We start from the raw sequence: 17,552 nt of genomic DNA, 5'->3' as shown, positions 1-17,552 counted from the left end.
GCATTGCGCCACATTTGAGGGGAATGAGAGGAGCCGCTTTGATTGGCGGCAAATGAAGTCGGCTCTAAACACTCCCACAGCGGCACAGCTTGACCGCTTTCGCCGGTCATGAAAATAGAGCCCTAAATCTGTTTTCTTATTTTTTTTGAGCATGTCCAAAGGCCAAGTTTCCAATACATTTCTTTGTACAGTTTATGATTTGACCAGAATCTTCAATAAACATCCAATCCTCAACTCATGATTGGGTGTTAAATCAACATGGCAAACTTGCTCTGTCGTCTACAGCTGACTCACACAGAGCTTCAAATCTAATTCAAGTATTCATTCCAGACGGATGCGTAAGGAAAAAAAAATATGTATCAGGACACAGTTATTTGTTGGAGGGGTTGATGGTCATAATCCCCATGCAGAGGACAATAGAGGGAGATGAGAATTAGGGCAGCAGTATCGTCAACGGGTTTAGTGCCGCTGCTAGTGTCTCCCCTAATGGCATCTGTGCGGAGATGGCGTGACTTTCAAGTTCACAGACATGCCAGCCAATGACAAGCACTCTGGCAGCTCCCCTGTGTGGGGAAGCTGTCGGCTGCACTTGTTCGAGCAAACTTGACGCGCAAAGGTGAGAACGACGCGCAGATGCTGACGGGCATCACTGCCATAAAAAAAAAAAGCACCCTGGAGGAAATAAATCAACCTTGCTGGCACAGATCCTCTTGCCCTTTGGACACACTTTGCTGTTATGAACCTTGGCACTGGTCAACATCACCATACATGGATGATCTGACAAAAGGCAGCAAGTTGCGTATGTGGATGGCAGATGTATGGATGAGAGGAGCCTGAGAGACTGTACATGATTTATCTTGACATCCGAATCTGGTGTTTGTTTGCGTGCGTGTGCGTGTGCTTGTTATTTTTTTTAATCATACCTGACCTCAATCCTGGTCAGGATTGAGGTCAGCAACCACAGGGTCAGTCAAAATTCCACATGAGTATATTAAGACTTCCATCTGGCTCACGGACCGCAGGAGGTGCATCAATTTGTGGGAATATGCAGAGAGATGAATGGACCTCAAGTTTTGGATGGTTAAAGTCCACAAATGTCACCATGAAACCCTTGCTGGTGAATGACAAATTTATTGTCTCGTGACATGGACGTACGAAAGGTTCCTTTGGGGAAGATTTTGAGATCGCTGAAGCACCACTGACGTGCTTTATTTATCATGCAACAAAACAATACATTTGAATGTTCTTCGGTAGCATATTTGTATAATACGTAAACGATACGTTTGCACAAAACCAAGCCAAAGAAAATGTGTCTGCTTCACGTCTTGGCTTCTTCCTGCAAGACCATCCGCGTCCACGGATGGCATATACATTATGACTGTCAAATTTTAAGGAGTTAAATCAGGAGTGTCCAAATTATGGCTGCTAAAAAAAAAATTTGTGGAATATACCGACTAAAAATAACAATTGACACAGCCCACAACATTATTATTTTCTAACTATGCAAAGATGCAAATAAACTATTTACAACTGAAATAGAAACAAATTTGTCATCATAATGACCAGGTGAATAAAGAAAATTCAGTGTGAGAAGCAAAAATGTTTCCGTCCGCTTTCTGCTCCATGCCAAGGTCCTATTTAGAAGACTATCACAATGATCCTCAAGTAACTGCTTTCAAAAATTTCAGCTTAGTACACTTTTACTCTTGTTTTGCTTCTGAACGTGGAGATGAGATTAAGTTGCTGCTAAGTGCTGGGGCGGCTCTAGTCAATATAGGGCCAAAATCCTGAAAAATCCTAAACTTTTTGCCTGTCACCTTCAGCAGACTGCTGTGACGTAGTCGTTTTTCTAAAGAAGTATCATAAATAATTTCTCAATGGTCTGGTTTTAGCATTTTTAACCGTAGCGTTTCCTGTATATGGCCCTCGGAGGAAACCATTTTAAAAACGCTAGACTGCTGGCTCCAGTCAATAAATATGCTCTCATGTGAGAATACAGAGGTTATACAGGCTCCCCTTTATCCGACAAGGACAATTGATGGATTTTAATGGTGGGAAGGTTTCCGACCAGAGGGGGACGGGCGCAGTTTGCCTCCTGCCCGGGGCTGCCACCGATGGGGACGCAGCAGCAGGTCCGCTGGAAGCTTTTACTGCAAAGTTGGGCCACTTTTCTGCTTTTGTCTGCTGGCCCGGTTCCCCCGGCGGGACCGTCCGAGAAAACCTTCCACTCCCTGCTATCCCGGGAAGACGGAGTCCTGGACAGATCAACGGGAGAGTAGGGGCTGAGGCCACAGGATGCCCCCCCGCCGGCAAGGTTCAGAGTCAGGGGCTGGTTGTGGACGTGCATCTGACTCTGGCCCACAGCCAGATGTTGATGTTGATGATGATGATGATGCGGTTTCGAAGTGGCCCTCAGACAGTGAGCTCCCAGTAAACTCTGGAAGGCCTTCTTGAACTCCTGGTTGGAGCACGGGTAGATGATGGGGTTGATGCAGCTGTTGAAGTAGCCCAGCCAGAAGGTGATCTTGAAGACTGTGTCCGGCGGTCTATAAGCGGGGAACATGGAGCCTGCAGGGGCGTTTTAAGAGACACAGAATCACCAAACAGACCGACTGAGTGTTAGGCTCAGACTTTATTTTTTATTGAGTAAGCAGATTTAGTTCCTGACAGTGTTGGGAAGATGGGGAGGGGACGTGGCATGAGATTTTTGCAACGTCAAATATGCGCCTTGGCTCAATATAGGTGGTGAAACGCTCAACACAGCCAGTTGCTCCTCTAATTATATACCGCAACAACACAAGCTTAAGGTCGCTTCTTAATTGGCCTTTCGTCTGTGGCTCAGGCAAACTCGGTGTCGACCAATTAACATCCGATGACGTCCGATAATCGGATGATAGTACCGTGGCGTGTATCGTACCCCGCTATCGTTCTGCCTTGTTCCTTTTTGTGTCTTCTTATTTGTGTCTCATCAGGCCTGACCCGTCGGGCATCAGCCAATCAGTGACGCGTCTCACAGCTGTGTGCCGTGATTAGTCTGAGTGGTTTCAGCTGCGTCTTATTTCCACTCCATTCCTGCTGTGTCCCCCCCCCCCCCCCCCCCCCCCTTTGACTTGTCGGTTTGTTCATCTTCGCTGAGCATCGTCGTCGTCTTTTCTGACTGCACACACCCATTCTTTGTCGTCAATGTTCCGCTTTACATTTCAATGGACTCCGATAAGCGTGCCCGAGTGATGTCACTGTTTCATGGTTACGGTGTTAGTGAGTCACACGGCTTTGCCCCTCCACCACCCACAGCGTGACGTGGACAAATGAAACTCAACATCACGTGCCAGTGCGTAAGTGTCTTCGAAATGAAAACAAGCTGGCCGCATTTTCTTCTCGTCTCGGACTGGTTACAGAAATTCCAAGACGAGCCATAAATCAACAGGATTTCTAATTATTTTCTCCAGCCACAACATTAGGTACGCCCACTTAATCTAATAAAGTCAAATGCAAGCGTTGGATTTTTGTCAACTGACACCATCAGAGGGGTATTAATTTCATCATGTTTAATATTGCAGTTGTACTACTAACTACACTACATCATATTGAAAGGTGTTTTTAATATTTTCCCTTTTGTGTAACTAAATGAAGTGTAACTTGTCCTCCACTGCAAATGAAAGCTACATTTAAAAAAAAAAACAACACAAAAAAAAACCCATTTTTAAAATAATACATCGCCTACAATACAGGATACAAATGAAAGGAACTGCAAAAGGGAATGGCCTTGGTACTCTTATAAAAGGTGAAATATTTTCTCATTCCATATTTTAACGATAGCGGTGGGAAGCGATGTCCAGTAAGTCCTAAATGTGCTTTGACGGTCTGAACTGCAAAGGCAAAGCAAGTATCCGAAAACTAGTTTTAAAAGTTGGATGATCCATAATAGTTGATATCCTCATCATGTTCCTTTGCTAATGAATCAAGATTTTTCTTTTGTATCTTTTCTATCTGTATGTCATGCATGTTCTGGTAATTTGTGTGATTTTTTTCCCTCGGGTTTGTCTCCATCAGGTACGGGACGTCATAAAGTCTGACGGGTTTGATGGCTCCGCCGGTCTGTTTCTAAGATTGTTATTTAATGATGCTCAGACACGAGGGTCAGAGGACGCGGGATTGACACTTCAATCAGTGGAAGTGCGTTTGAAAGACATTGCGCTCATATTCTGAGCGATTGCTTACAGACAAGGGACCACTTTAGTGATCTCAAAGATCTAGAGAGCCGATTTGCGATGAGTTTACCGGCATGGCCAGATCAAAGCGGTGCAGGTCGCGAGGCTATTCAGCTTCTACACACGTTGACTTTATTCTCCTACAGATTAGACATTTTGATTGCTCCCATTCAACCTTCAAGTAGCACTTACTTTGCCAGGGATGTAAATCATTCAACACAATGAAATGCATGAATGTATAATTTAACTTCCACACTGACTTTTGGTCCTCAAATGTACCAAGTTGTATATTTTACAAGTCTTCACACAGATCTTCAATAGATCTCTGGAGCTGTGCGAAGTACCATCTTGTTTCAAAAGCTCCACCATCATTCCAGTCCCCAAGAAACCTGCAATCTCGGGTCTAAATGACTACAGGCCTGTCGCCTTGCATTCTGTGGTCATGAAGTCCTTTGAACGCCTCGTGCTGGACCACCTCAAGAGTGTCACAGGTCCCCTGCTGGACCCCCTGCAGTTTGCCTACCGAGCGAACAGGTCTGCGGATGATGCTGTCACCATGGGACTGCACTTCATCCTGGAACACCTCGACAGTGCAGGGACCTACACGAGGATCCTGTTCGTGGACTTCAGATCAGCGTTCAACACCATCATCCCTGAACTCCTTTCATCCGAGCTTCTCCAGCTCAGCGTCTCACCTGCCATCTGCCAGTGGATTTACAGCTTTCTGACGGGCAGGACACAGCAGGTCAGGCTGGGGGAGGCCACCTCATCCGCACGCAGCGTCAGCACTGGGGCGCCCCAAGGTTGTGTCCTCTCTCCGCTGCTCTTCTCTCTCTACACGAACGACTGCACCTCAGCGCACCCGACTGTCAAACTCCTGACGTTTGCAGATGACACCACTGTCATCGGCCTCATCGAGGACTGTGACGAGTCTGCATATCGACAGGAAGCGGAGCGCCGGAGCTGCGGTGCGGCCGACACAACCTGGAGCTGAACGCGCTCAAGACTGTAGAGATGATCGTGGACTTCAGGAGGCATCCTTCGCCACAGCTGCCCCTCACGTTGTCCAGCCGCCTTGTGTCAACTGTCGAGACCTTCGAGTTCCTGGGAATTACAGTCTCTCAGGACCCGATGTGGGCGACCAACATCAACTCCGTCCTCAAAAAGGCCCAGCAGAGGATGTACTTCCTGCGGCTTCTGAGAAAGCACGGCCCGCCACCGGAGCTGCTGAGACAGTTCTACACAGCGGTCATCGAATCGGTCCTGTGGTCTTCCATCACAGTCTGGTTTAGTGCTGCTACAAAAAAGGACAAACTCCGACTGCAACGAACAATCAAAACTGCTGAAAGGATTGTCGGTACCCCCCTACCCACCCTTGAGGACTTGCACGCTGCCAGAACTAAGACAAGAGCGTGCAAAATCCTCTCGGACCCTCCGCATCCCGGTCACCGGCTCTTCCGGCTCCTTCCCTCAGGTAGGCGCTACCGATCAATGCAAACTAGAACTAGCAGACATTCCAACAGCTTCTTCCCTCTTGCGATCAACTTCTTAAACACCTAACCTACAATTCCATTACAACATGCTGGCAATTTTTTCACTTGAGTTCGTTGTCACATTTCTGTGGGGCCAATTATGCATTACTCGTGCACTCACTGTAGTTGTCTCGCCATGCTGCACTATTTGCATATACTGGCCACTCAGTGCCAGAGTAGCATCTGCTCCATTTGCACACGGATTGAGGAGTATCTGTAACATTTGCACAACCATCATTGTCCCAGATGGTCGCACTACTCGTCACTTTAAACCGCATACACTACTTGAAGTCTCGGTGCCCTTTGCACAATGGTCATTGCACCGGACTATTGCAATATTAGTCATTCGAACTGCTCTGAGTGCTAGAGGACTCTGCATCTTTTTGCACAATTGTCAAAAAAAAAAACAATTATGTACCGGCATTACCAGATAACTAGCAACCCTTTATTGCTCAGTGACTGTTTTTTTTTTTTTTTTTTTTTTTTTTTGGTCAATGTCTTTATGTCTCCAAAGTCTGTTGTCGTACTAGAGCGGCTCCAACTACCGGAGACAAATTTTTGGACATACTTGGCAAATAAAGATTCTGTTTCTGATTATAATGAAACTGCATTGACTAACAAGTTAGAAGTAGGACATTGATTTTCAACTTCTATTCAGTTATAAGATGAATACAGCTGTCTTGCATGTGTGGTCTTCATGAAAGTACAACTAAATGTGGTGTAAAGTTTAGGCACGAAACTATGTGACATCGCCAGGATATTTTTAAGTGGCTTAAAATTCCATTTTAGACGATGGATAAAGGGAGATTTCAGTGTTTTTAGTTAGCCAGTGACCGTGTGAAGGGGATTGCTTGTCTGTCTCTATACGTGCGCTGTGATGGACTGGCGACCGGTGCAGGGTGAAGTTCGCTTTTCGCCTGAAGTCTGCCGTAGGCTCCAGATCCCTGCGACACTGAACGGGATGAGAAGGAAAACCGAATGGATGGATGAGACATGTTTAGGATCGTTTGGCCTTGCAGGAGGTCTGCACTCTTCTCACTGACCTTATAGCCAGTATTGCATCTTCTTATTACAACGTAGGTGACTACTAGATGATGTTACCTGATATTGCGACCGGTGAGAGGAACACACAAAATGAATTGAAGGGAGCTGAAGTATTTTCAATAACAATAGCACGAAAGCATTGACAAGTTGATACTCACTGATGGGGAGGACCAGGAAGAAAGGCAGCCAGCAGAGTACGAAGCAGCCCACGACAATGCCCAACGTCTTGGCCGCCTTCTTCTCCCGAGAGAACTTGAGCAATCGCAGGGCAAAGTGCGTGCGACTGCGAAGGGTCTCGTCGTCGCTCGCGGTCGTGTTGCCTCGATGGATCCGGAGGATCACGAACTCTGAATCCGACTTGTCTGTCTTGTGACCCTCCCTCAGGCCTCGGCTCTCTCTGCGAGCCACCACGTAAACCCTGCAGTACATGGCCAGGATGATGGCCAGGGGCAGGTAGAAGGAGCCCACGGCCGAGAAGATAGCGTAGGCTGGCTCCTCGGTGATCTTGCAGACGGATTCGTCGTCCGGTGCCGGCTCTTTCCAGCCGAACAGCGGGCCGATGGATATGACGACAGACAGCGCCCACAAGCAGCGTGACAGCCAGCAGGGCCCTGCGCTTTGTCATTATTGCCGGATGACGCAGCGGGTAACTGACGCCGACGTAGCGATCCACAGAGATCACACACAGGCTCATGATTGAAGCCGTGCAGCAGAGGACGTCTAAAGCTGCCCACACGTTACAAAAGACCCGGCCAAACACCCAGCGGTCCAGGATCTCAAATATGGCAGAGAAGGGTAGTACCGTAGAGCTCAGTAGCAGGTCCGCCACTGCTAGATTAACGATGAAATAATGGGTGACTGTCCGCAGGTGTCGGTGGCAAACTACTGAGAGGATGACCAGGATGTTCCCGACCGCTCCGAACACGATGAAGACGCCTAGCGCCGAGCCCAGAACTACAGCCTTGACCGTGCTGAGTTCTGGAGCCGACACCTGGCTGCAGTTGGAGCAGTTTTGAGTCAGAGGAGCCATCTGTGCCGGGACCGCAATGACGCTGGACCGAGTCTGTATGCGGCAGCCTGTGTCAGCTTTTGTTTTAGGTTTCACCACAGGTGGAGGGCGACATTAGCGCATGTCATGAATGTCAGTATTCAGCCTTGACAAAGCACAGTTTGAAAGCGATTGCTGCCGAATGAAATATTGTCTCGCAACCGCATGATGTGTGCAGCAACACAGGGGGAGGAGCGATGAATTCCTTCAAAATGTTCATGCTCCATATTGAAAATCAGTTCAAAATGGATGCTACTCTGCATATTTGTGTGCACGTCATGGTGCTGAAAGATCGGTGCGCACTCTAAACATTTGGCATGAGTTCTGAAAAGTGGAGTTTTGTGACAAATGGTGTCAGAAGCGGGTTGGCCCAGTTGCGAGGACGTTCGGGATGGATGATGGGGGCGTCCGGCTACCTGTACCGGGCACGGAGCTGCCACTGGATGGGTGACTTTGTGCGGCCATTTTGTACGGGAGCCTGGCTTTGTCTTTGTGTTCACTGCACAGTTTCAGTCTTAAAAAAAAAAAAACGGTTCAAATCCGGTTGAAGGTACTATTCCTCAAAGTTGTGTGACGTGTCTGGGGGATTGTCGCCAGAAGAGGAAATGTTCGCTCCAAGGTCGTGGAGATCCCGTCAAAAAGACCCTCGGGGCAGGTAACCCCAGTACAATAGACATTGTAGTCCGTTTCAAATTTGGGTTGAGAGTGTCACTCTCCAAAGACGAAATTCAAGTCCACAACAAGATTGTCGGTGGGCGCAGTCACGTTCCAGATTGCTGCTCTTGTTTGCTGGAGTATTTGCAGAGTTCATACAGCGGGCTTGGAAGTGTTGCAGCGTCCGCAACCTTTGAAAGGACAGAGGACATTAAAACTGACATGCATCGGAAAATCAAAGATGCCGTTCTTGTTTTGTCTTTTTAGTTTGCGTTGTTTGCCTCGCTGTCTTTCTGTAAGTCAGATTCTTCATGGCCACGTGCGCAGCGACAATATTTAAGGCTCAGCCCGGCAGATCAGTGTGACGACGGCTTCGTTTTGCACCCATCGACAAAACATAATGCCATGTTGCAGATTAAATAAATGAATGTCAAAACTGACGACTTTCCTTTTTTCACCCTCATTTTTAGTTGGAACGCATCCCACAAGTACATAGCACCAGAACAGAACAAATGTGGGGGAAAAAAATGACGACATAAACAAAAGAGCGAAAGATAATTCACTTCAGACCCACGTGAAACAACGCTGTGGCTTCTCTGTGGTGAAAAAGCGTCGTGTTGTCCCTTCGCGTCTCTCGCTCTCTCCTCTCCTTTCCCCGCCGCCCTATTAACCACTGACATTTTGCTGCAAATCTCTGCTCAATATTGCACAGAAGGCTCCGGAGTGTTTGATGGACTCGGCGTCACCTCACGGAACGCGTGGCCTCGCGGTCATCGGGGACCGGCAGCTCAGCGCCTCTTCCACTCGCACAATTGGGAAGATGTACACTATGAGTCTGCATGCTGCGGTGCGTATTGCCTTTGAGGAGGTTACAAAAAGTGTTCTGTAAATGTTTATCCACGTGGGCATTTCAGAAGACAGTTGTGCTGCCATCGTCTTGGACTTGATGGAAAATTCTAAGTTTGTGATTATTTGCTAAAAACAATCAAGTATATCAGTATGTACATTAACTGCCTTTGCTGTGTATGCAATTAAATATAGGCTGAACATGATTTGCAAATCATTGTATTCTGTTTTTATTTACGTTTAACCCAACGGCCCAACTACATTGGAAGTGGGGATGTACATCAACCCCGGCTTCAATCAAATAGTTTGGTTTGTATATATACAACGCATGGCATTTGCCGAACTGGAGGAAATCAGCAGTGCGTGCGTGCAACCATGATTGCTTTCCTTGTATCGGAGTGCTCCGTTTGATTAAAGCGGCCCATTTCTTGAGTGTTCAGATTTACATCCCGTTTCATCCTCTTTCTGAGATGATTGGATGGAAGTCCGTTATATTGAGCCATCAAGAAAGCGGCCCGGTATGTGCTTGGAGATGAGCCGAGTAATGTGCTCTTGATCTTTTTTAGCAGTTCATACTCCACGGGTAGTCCACGGAGCTGATGTGGTGCCAAATGCGAGGAAGGCCTTCCCTTTTATATACGCTCGCAATATTATGGTGGGAAGAGAATGAGTGAACTTGGCAGACACCCTACCACGAATAGCCGCTAATGAGCTGGGTCTGGGATTCACAATAACGTCAAGGACATTTTGAGGCATATGGCCACGCCGTGGCTGCGGTTATTTTTAAGTGGAAGTGTAAGCATCCACTCTGGCTCGCTTGCAATCTCCACATCCTCGCGCAGGGGAAGCAGTCTGGTCAGCTACCTGACGGAACCTCACTGTGGAGTCCTCCTCAAGAATGACAGCGCAAGCTGACTCGTGCCCATTGTTAGAATTTTGCCGGGCACGGAGCCATGAAGTCCATTTTTAAGATTGAAAATCATTGCCATTGAGAAGCACTGCAAGCCACTTCATTAACTCAAATGTGAAGATGCTTGTGGGACGTTTAAGGGAGCAAAACAGCAACCCTCTCACAGAGGAGAAAGACCTTTCAGGGTGCAGTTGAAGCAGATTGTCGGGGAAAAGTCGTAGCTGCACCTGCACACTTTCATCCAATTCAGCATCACAGCTCTGTCAATCATTCTGCATTTACAAAGCAAATATTGCTCAGTTTGGTTTGCCACTGTCACATTTGGCTGAAATGTCAGCAACGCCACAAGGTAGGCAAACATACGAACAAGATCATAAAGCACAAACACCAATACTTATGCTTGTATTTCCAATGCCACAATGAATAAACAGTAACTGTCAATTCTGTACCATTCCAAATAGATCATCAACTTGACGATGTGGTATTTTTGTCGGGTTTTGTTTTGCTGAATTGTATGAGATTGTGCAGGTCGGCTACCGTTGTGCACGGTTGCGGCCCCTGCGCGTCCTCTTTCGGAGGATGGGGTGACAATCCTGTTGTTTGATATTGCAGGTGTGCTTCATTTTATGGTCAATGCATTTCACCTTATGAAAGCAAAAAGGGGAAAAAAAAGATAGTTCCTTGGTAGGCCGAATGTTTGCATAAATACTCTGAGATTGCTGTCCAATTTTGTACTACACTTAGTTACAATTATGTATATATTGTGACTAATTACTGCAAGAATGTGCCTTCGTATTCATTATAGTTCTAGTTCATTGTGCTGTTTTAGATGCAGTTCAATGTATGTCCAATTTTTGAATAGAGTACCCGCAAATTGATTCTTATTGCTTTGCATTTTACAGCAGCCAGTGACCGCAACAATGTCGGGATTATTGAATAATTATATATCAAATGTAGCGCTCCTCTACTGGAGTGTCTTTCTTTTTGAAGATCAAATAAACGAGCCGGACTCACCAATGTGTTGTTGGGCTTTGACGTCTCGGCCACATCTGCGCCCGCGGAGTCTCTGTGCGTGCGCTGAGAGCCAGAAAGCAACTGCACCCACCGCCGGGGAAATAAGCTTCACGACGGAGCTCCCTCCGCGTGCCCCCCGACACTCCAAAGAGCGATGAGGACTTCAGCATGACTGCTCAGTCTGCTTGGGCGGTGTGTGCCCCCACCCCCCCCTTCCCCCACCACGCAGTCAGCATCCCCATCCTTGCACGGTGCCCCCCTGCCCAACCCCGCCCCGGCCGTTCCCGCATCATTCCACTCTGCACGTCATTCCAGCCAATCACTCCCCCCATCCCCCAAAGTGACTTCCATTCACAAATATTCCACCGACGTTCAGTTTCTCACCTCCATTAAGGAGAACCCCAATGAAAAAGAAAAAAAAATGTGGTAGGACTACTTTTGGGACTTTTACAAGCCTCGCTTTTCTTTTCATAGCTCATTGGCTGAACTTGACGAGTTTCTTATTGCGTACACTTTACACTCAAAGCACACACACACAAAAAACAAATGTAAGTTTAACCTTGTTCATATTCATGTATAACCTTTGGTTTCAATAATTAAAAGCATCCGGTCAATGCACCTTTGCAGTTGCGTGAGGTGCAACAGGCAATTACAATTCATCTGCACGGTGCCAATCCATGAAGGACATTGTATTATTCAACCAGTGCTTGCACACGACGCCCCCTTTTTTTTCTCTCTCTCTCTCTCGCTCCAGTCAAGGTATGATGAAGAGACTAAGCTACAACAATCACATGCACTGTTAATTGAATTTGGCGGGTAATTGCTTTTATCAGGAGACATCTAATTAGTCTGTTCGAGCGCGCAGAAAGAAGCCCTTTTGTTGAGAAACATTTGCAAACTTCATCCTTTTAAAACAATGAGGGCAGCATAGTGGAATAGTGATCAGCACGTCCGCCTCACACGTCTGAGGTACAGGGTTCGAATCTTAACTTCCCCATGCTTGTGTTTTTTTTGTTTTGGCTCACCCGATAATCACGACACGCGATATCCAAAATGGATGGACGGCTAAACTCCAAATCGCTTCAGCCTGTGTGCAAATGAAGGGAGGCAAGGCGAGTTGATTTGGCTTTGCACCTTTCATAGTCGGAAACTCCCCCCAAAAAAGAGATTCGATTAAAAGATGACATTTAAGCTAAATCCCAACATAAAGGCAGGATACATGGAGAAACATTCAAATGTCACGTTGAAAGTCAAAAAGTTCCCTTTGCAGGGCGAATGTCGCTCAGTCGGCGGAACGGCTCGTCCACTGACCGACGAGTAAGCGCTTCAAATCGACTCTCCGCCGTTCAAGTGTCCTTGGGCAAGACAAACTGTCCTCAATCTTGTCGTGAGGAAAAAGGGAAATCCTACTTTTAAAGCGCAATGGAGTTCTCCGTGTGAAGACTTTCTTTTACTTTTGGTGTCGCAGACATCAAGTCGAACAAGATTGATTGCAGATAATTATAGTGCACAAACACAACCAAGCGTGTTCTACATCAGCAGAGTCAGTTAATATGTTGTAACATTTTCTTTCACGACTGAACGAACATTTGATCACAAAACAAGGCAAAGGAATATTTCTGTGTTGAAAATATTACATAAATAACAACAATGACAATGGCGTCGTCATTTCATGTGCGGCTATCGGTAGCTGGCTCTTTGCATCTGTGAACGGTTTTGTTTGCGCTAACTCAAACCTGTTGGAAAAGCAATTACCTGTTTGGGCCGACGACTTTTCAAAGATAGCCAAATTAAAATCTCCCCACCGGAGGAAACGGTCCCCCATCAGACGAGACGACGACCTGAGCTAAGCATTCACATTAATGTTAATTGATTTCCACTGACATTGGCCTTAATTGCATCAATTCGTCAGATGAAAGAATGAATGTGCAGAATTTGTTTGTCACTTAACAGAAGACAAACTGAAGCGCTACCATATGTTATTTTGGCGCAATCGCGTTCCGGAAGCTATGATACTCCTTGGGGGGGGGGGGGTGACCTTCGCCCTGACACCGTGAAATGAAGGTGCCGGGCTGCGTCATCTGGCTTATGAAGCTTCTGGTTTTATGACAGCTGTCCACCTCCTCACACGCTCGCACCTGAAATAGAGACAGCCCAAAAAAAAACACTTGAGTATCATATCATATCATATCGGGTAGGACGGACTTGGACGGAAACAACAATGTAACTGGCCGTTTGAATAATTCATAGAATTGGCATCTAAGTTAATTGCATTTTTACCATAACTACCGCAAATCTTTCTAAATCGCCTTCCTTTTGGATGTACCTGTACTGTACATCCTAAAAACAGGGATTTGCTTTTCCAAACTCATATTCAAGCCGCCAAAAATATGACTTGTACCGTCCAATAAAGGAGCACATATATCTGCCAAATGATTTGTCTTCTGCTGTGTGTGCGCGTGTCGCTCTGCCAACCTAAGAATAACGACATGATGTCTGTGTTTGTGTGTCTCTTTCAAAGTCTGCAGCACCTGCATGCGTACCAGCCCACACGCCGCATTAAGCACTTTTTTTTTTTCATGGTACATACGTCTTTATTGGCCAGTCTGTGGACGAGAAACACATTTGTCTTGCAGCGCGTCAGATGAATTAAAGGCAAATGTTCCAGTCGAAGGGGAATGGGGATATGAATCATAAATGCATGATTTTGTGGCTTATATTCCCCTAACTTTCCAACACACTTGCAGGGCAAAGGCGGGCGGAGGTCGTGGGGTCAACGCTTCACTGAGCACAACAGCTTGAATTGTTCTCGAGAGACCAATTGTGGGCAAATGGGATGTGTTTCATAGAATGTTATACCACGGGCTATTTTTAGGCATGATCAGGGCAATGTCAGTGTATTTAAGTTGTAAGGTTTTTTTTGTAAAAAAAAATCTAAGGTGATTCTGTCACAGAGCTGATCTGCTGCAGCTTGGGCTATATCGGGGTTGTTGTTTTTTAACATACAGGTGCATCTCAATAAATGAAAATAGAGTGGAAAGCATCATTTATTTCTGGGGTTTATTTAAAAATGTGAAACATACATTATATATATTCAGTACACACAGATTAAAATGGACAGCTGACAAAAAATAATAATAATAATAATTCACCATCTCAAGAAATTAGACTATTAAAGAAACAATCAAACAAATACTTTCAGGAAGGAATTGACCTGAAAAGTTATTTTTTTTTCCTAATAAATATGTATAATACATGATAATAATACATCACCCGTGTGTTCTGTATTTTGATGTGCCATGGGAAAAGTATTTTATAAATATACAGTTTGAAAACATTAGCATTCATTGAACCTATAATAGGCTCATATTTTGCAGCTATTTTGTCCCTCAAAACAGCGTCCAGACGAAATCTCAGACGGAATATCATCATCTTTGATTTATTATCATCATTTATGATTTATTAGCAAACCCGCAGCCTGGACAGAAACGTTATCTTGTGAGACTGAGTTCGGTGTGATTAAAAAAAAAAAAAAAGATGACCGGCGAGAACACCTGCGGAAATGAACACGCATACACTCATACGAATCCTGAAAGCGTTTTTGCAAGTCTGCAGCGTAACAATGGAGAGCGTGTGGCAGTTGGTCTTCACTACTAAAGACTCGACAGCGCACTCCAGCGGTTGAGATGGCACAGTGTAGTTGAAGAGGATGTGGAAAATTTTGATTTTATTCAAATGTATTATTGTACACGTGTACTAGTGTAAACTGTATGTTTTATTTTTTTAAAATAATTGTAAATATGGTAGATATGTATGTGTGTCAGTATATTTGTAAACAATGCTCCCGAGCCTAAATGCCTTCTGCGCATGCGTACTGAAAACCCGGAAACGTTGCATAAAGGAGAGCGAAAGTCAGCGTCCAAAAAATAATCCCGTCCCGACATGTTTTCTTCGGGGCTTTGTTTTGTTATGTACCGCTAGCCAGGCCTCCGAATAATGGCCGTCGTGTTGTCATTGTTGCTGTAGGGAGAAGTCGACACTATTAAGCAGGCTTTCATTAGCAAAGCAAAGATGCCAGCTCGTAGTGTTGTGTCCAACGGCGTTCCTGCCAGTACTGTGAAGTACTCCAGGTTAGCCACTCATGACGACGGCTACATTGATTTACAGGTACAGTGGCTCACAAATTACATGATTATTGTTTTGTCTTATTTTCTTATTTCAAAGTATCTGTGTCGCCAGGAGTCTATGCAATGACGTGGCCTTTATTTTATTTTATTTATTTTTTTACCCCGTAATGCTAACGAGTTTCATTTGTACTCTTATACACATGTCACAAAATGTTTGTGATTTACAGCTTTTAGTTTGATTTCAAGATGAACATAAGATGCACTGTAACATTTACAGGTGACATCATTTGAATTTCTCCGAACTTGTCCGTTTGTTCAATGTTTCAGTATTTCTTGCACAACTTGCTGTTCTCTAACAGGGATTTGAAATGTAAAATTCACAAAAGGTGTTTGATCTTTGATAAGACATTTTCCGGTTAAATTAAAACTGACATGCGCAAAACAGTTTCCTTGTTTTTCATGCTGCTTACATCCCCAGCAATTATACACATAACCTTCGCGGCTAACAAAAGAATTGATTTTATTTACTTACACTGATTTATTCAAAATACACACTTGCGGTTATTTTACGTTGCACAGCACACAGAACAAGATCACGCACGTGCAGGCCACGATGCGCATTCAAAGCTCGTGGCCCACAAAAACAACACAAAAAGTCTCTTTGCTTTCAGAGTATGAGTGAGAAAAGTGTCCTGAAATGAATGTTGCTCTTGTGTTACAGTTCAAAAGAAGTCCACCCAAAGTGCCGTACAAAGCCATAGCGCTCGCCACGGTCCTGTTCTTAATCGGCTCGCTGTTAATCATCATCGGCTCACTTCTCCTGGCGGGATACTTTGGAGTCACTGTGAGTAAAAGCGTTTTCACCCTGTCACCAAAGTGAGGACATCTGAGATGCATTGCATTGAAGTGATGACGATGATGATTATTATTTCAAACCTTTTCCAGCACTCCGACCGCACCATTCCCGTCCTGGTCATAGGAATCCTTGTTTTTCTTCCTGGAATTTACCATCTGCGAATAGCTTATTACGCATCGAAAGGATACCCGGGATACTCCTACGATGACATCCCAGACTTTGATGACTAAATGCGTTGTGTCTTGAAGCAGAACGACGTCCTCGAATTTGTCACACGTCCCCGCTCAGTGAAGGATGTAATTTTAGTAGCTTTTTAAAAAAAAAAGTTCCTTCGCTGATATGAAGCAAATATTGTGTGATACATGTCATCGTTTTGTTTTCCAGTAAATTAAAACCTCTGCAATTTATGACTTAATTCATTATTATTATTTTTTTGATTAGGTGCTTACCTTATGCTGAGATATTTACATGGAAACTTCTTTTTCCTCACACGACAAAATGGCTGTGCAGACAATGTAGCGGAATAATGTAAAAATAAAAGATGACTTGTTTTTGGCCCAAACTGTAATTGTGTACTACAAACAGCTGCTTGATTGTAGTGTAATTATGACTTTACTACTGCGTTAGCAAGTGTAAGTGACACATTTTGATGTACAAATTATTTGTTACTGTGCTTGAGTAGATTTTTCAGTATTTCTTTTTCTGGCCACTTTTTAACTTTTATTCCCTACATTTGAAAACCGATATGTCATTTCTATTCTTTTGTCAAGATAGTCTTTTTTTTTTTTTTTTTTTGGTCAACCTTTGAGGATGAAGACACAGCATAAATAAAGAGAGGTAAACTCAACCGTGGTTGAGATTTTGTTGCACTGATTGGAATCTCGGGGACAACAAAGATAAATAAATGGGGACAGCAGCAACGGGAACTTGAAACCGGGCAGCGTTCACGACAATGATGCAACAGATTCAGAGTTACAAGATATTCCCTATCCATTTTTCGCCCGATTCCAGCGACTTGTTTGATATCTGCTACAAGAATGATTTGTGTCAAATCTATTGTCTTAAACCACAGTCTAAAAACCACGAGCTTAGGGCGTTCTAACATTTCTAAGGGGAAAAAAAAACAAAAGGTAAGCTGTATTCTTGCAGTTGTCATCATTGGCTAATTTTTCATTTTTATTTTTGTTAGCAAAGCTATGGAAACACGTTTTAATAACAAAACCCTGAGCCAAAGCTATCTTTTGTTTCCCCTCAGTATGAACACTATCAAAGTTAATAACACAGGGAACCTACTTTGTCTGCAGAAAGGT

General features: G+C 44.8%; 2 protein-coding genes across 2 annotated transcripts; one reads left to right on the top strand and one right to left on the bottom strand.

The window, feature by feature from the left end:
* Positions 1 to 1,086: 1,086 nt before the first annotated feature.
* adra1aa (adrenoceptor alpha 1Aa) lies at positions 1,087 to 11,395 on the bottom strand. The gene is given in 4 exon segments (XM_061671452.1): positions 1,087 to 2,568; positions 6,946 to 7,378; positions 7,380 to 8,680; positions 11,260 to 11,395. Coding segments are annotated over 3 exon segments (1,437 nt in total). The 5' UTR covers positions 7,818 to 8,680; positions 11,260 to 11,395; the 3' UTR covers positions 1,087 to 2,002.
* Positions 11,396 to 15,149: 3,754 nt separating this feature from the next.
* Positions 15,150 to 17,088, top strand: tmem230b (transmembrane protein 230b). The gene is made up of 3 exons (XM_061671454.1): positions 15,150 to 15,426; positions 16,108 to 16,230; positions 16,332 to 17,088. The coding sequence occupies exons 1-3, from the start codon at positions 15,331 to 15,333 to the stop codon at positions 16,470 to 16,472; spliced, it is 360 nt and encodes a 119-aa protein (XP_061527438.1). The 5' UTR covers positions 15,150 to 15,330; the 3' UTR covers positions 16,473 to 17,088.
* The last annotated feature ends 464 nt before the right edge of the window (positions 17,089 to 17,552 follow it).

Source organism: Phycodurus eques, chromosome 3 (assembly GCF_024500275.1).
Source record: "Phycodurus eques isolate BA_2022a chromosome 3, UOR_Pequ_1.1, whole genome shotgun sequence".
Taxonomy (NCBI): domain Eukaryota; kingdom Metazoa; phylum Chordata; class Actinopteri; order Syngnathiformes; family Syngnathidae; genus Phycodurus; species Phycodurus eques.
Note: the sequence above shows the minus strand (reverse complement) of the source record. Positions and strands in the feature narration are given on the sequence as shown.

What these genes read in the sequence shown, in the direction of transcription:
- tmem230b (XM_061671454.1), top strand. Translation starts at nt 15,331, where the DNA reads ATGCCAGCTCGTAGTGTTGTGTCCAACGGCGTTCCTGCCAGTACTGTG. An exon ending in ACGGCTACATTGATTTACAG is followed by an intron (nt 15,427 to 16,107) that starts GTACAGTGGCTC and finishes CTTGTGTTACAG; the next exon opens with TTCAAAAGAAGTCCACCCAA. An exon ending in CGGGATACTTTGGAGTCACT is followed by an intron (nt 16,231 to 16,331) that starts GTGAGTAAAAGC and finishes AACCTTTTCCAG; the next exon opens with CACTCCGACCGCACCATTCC.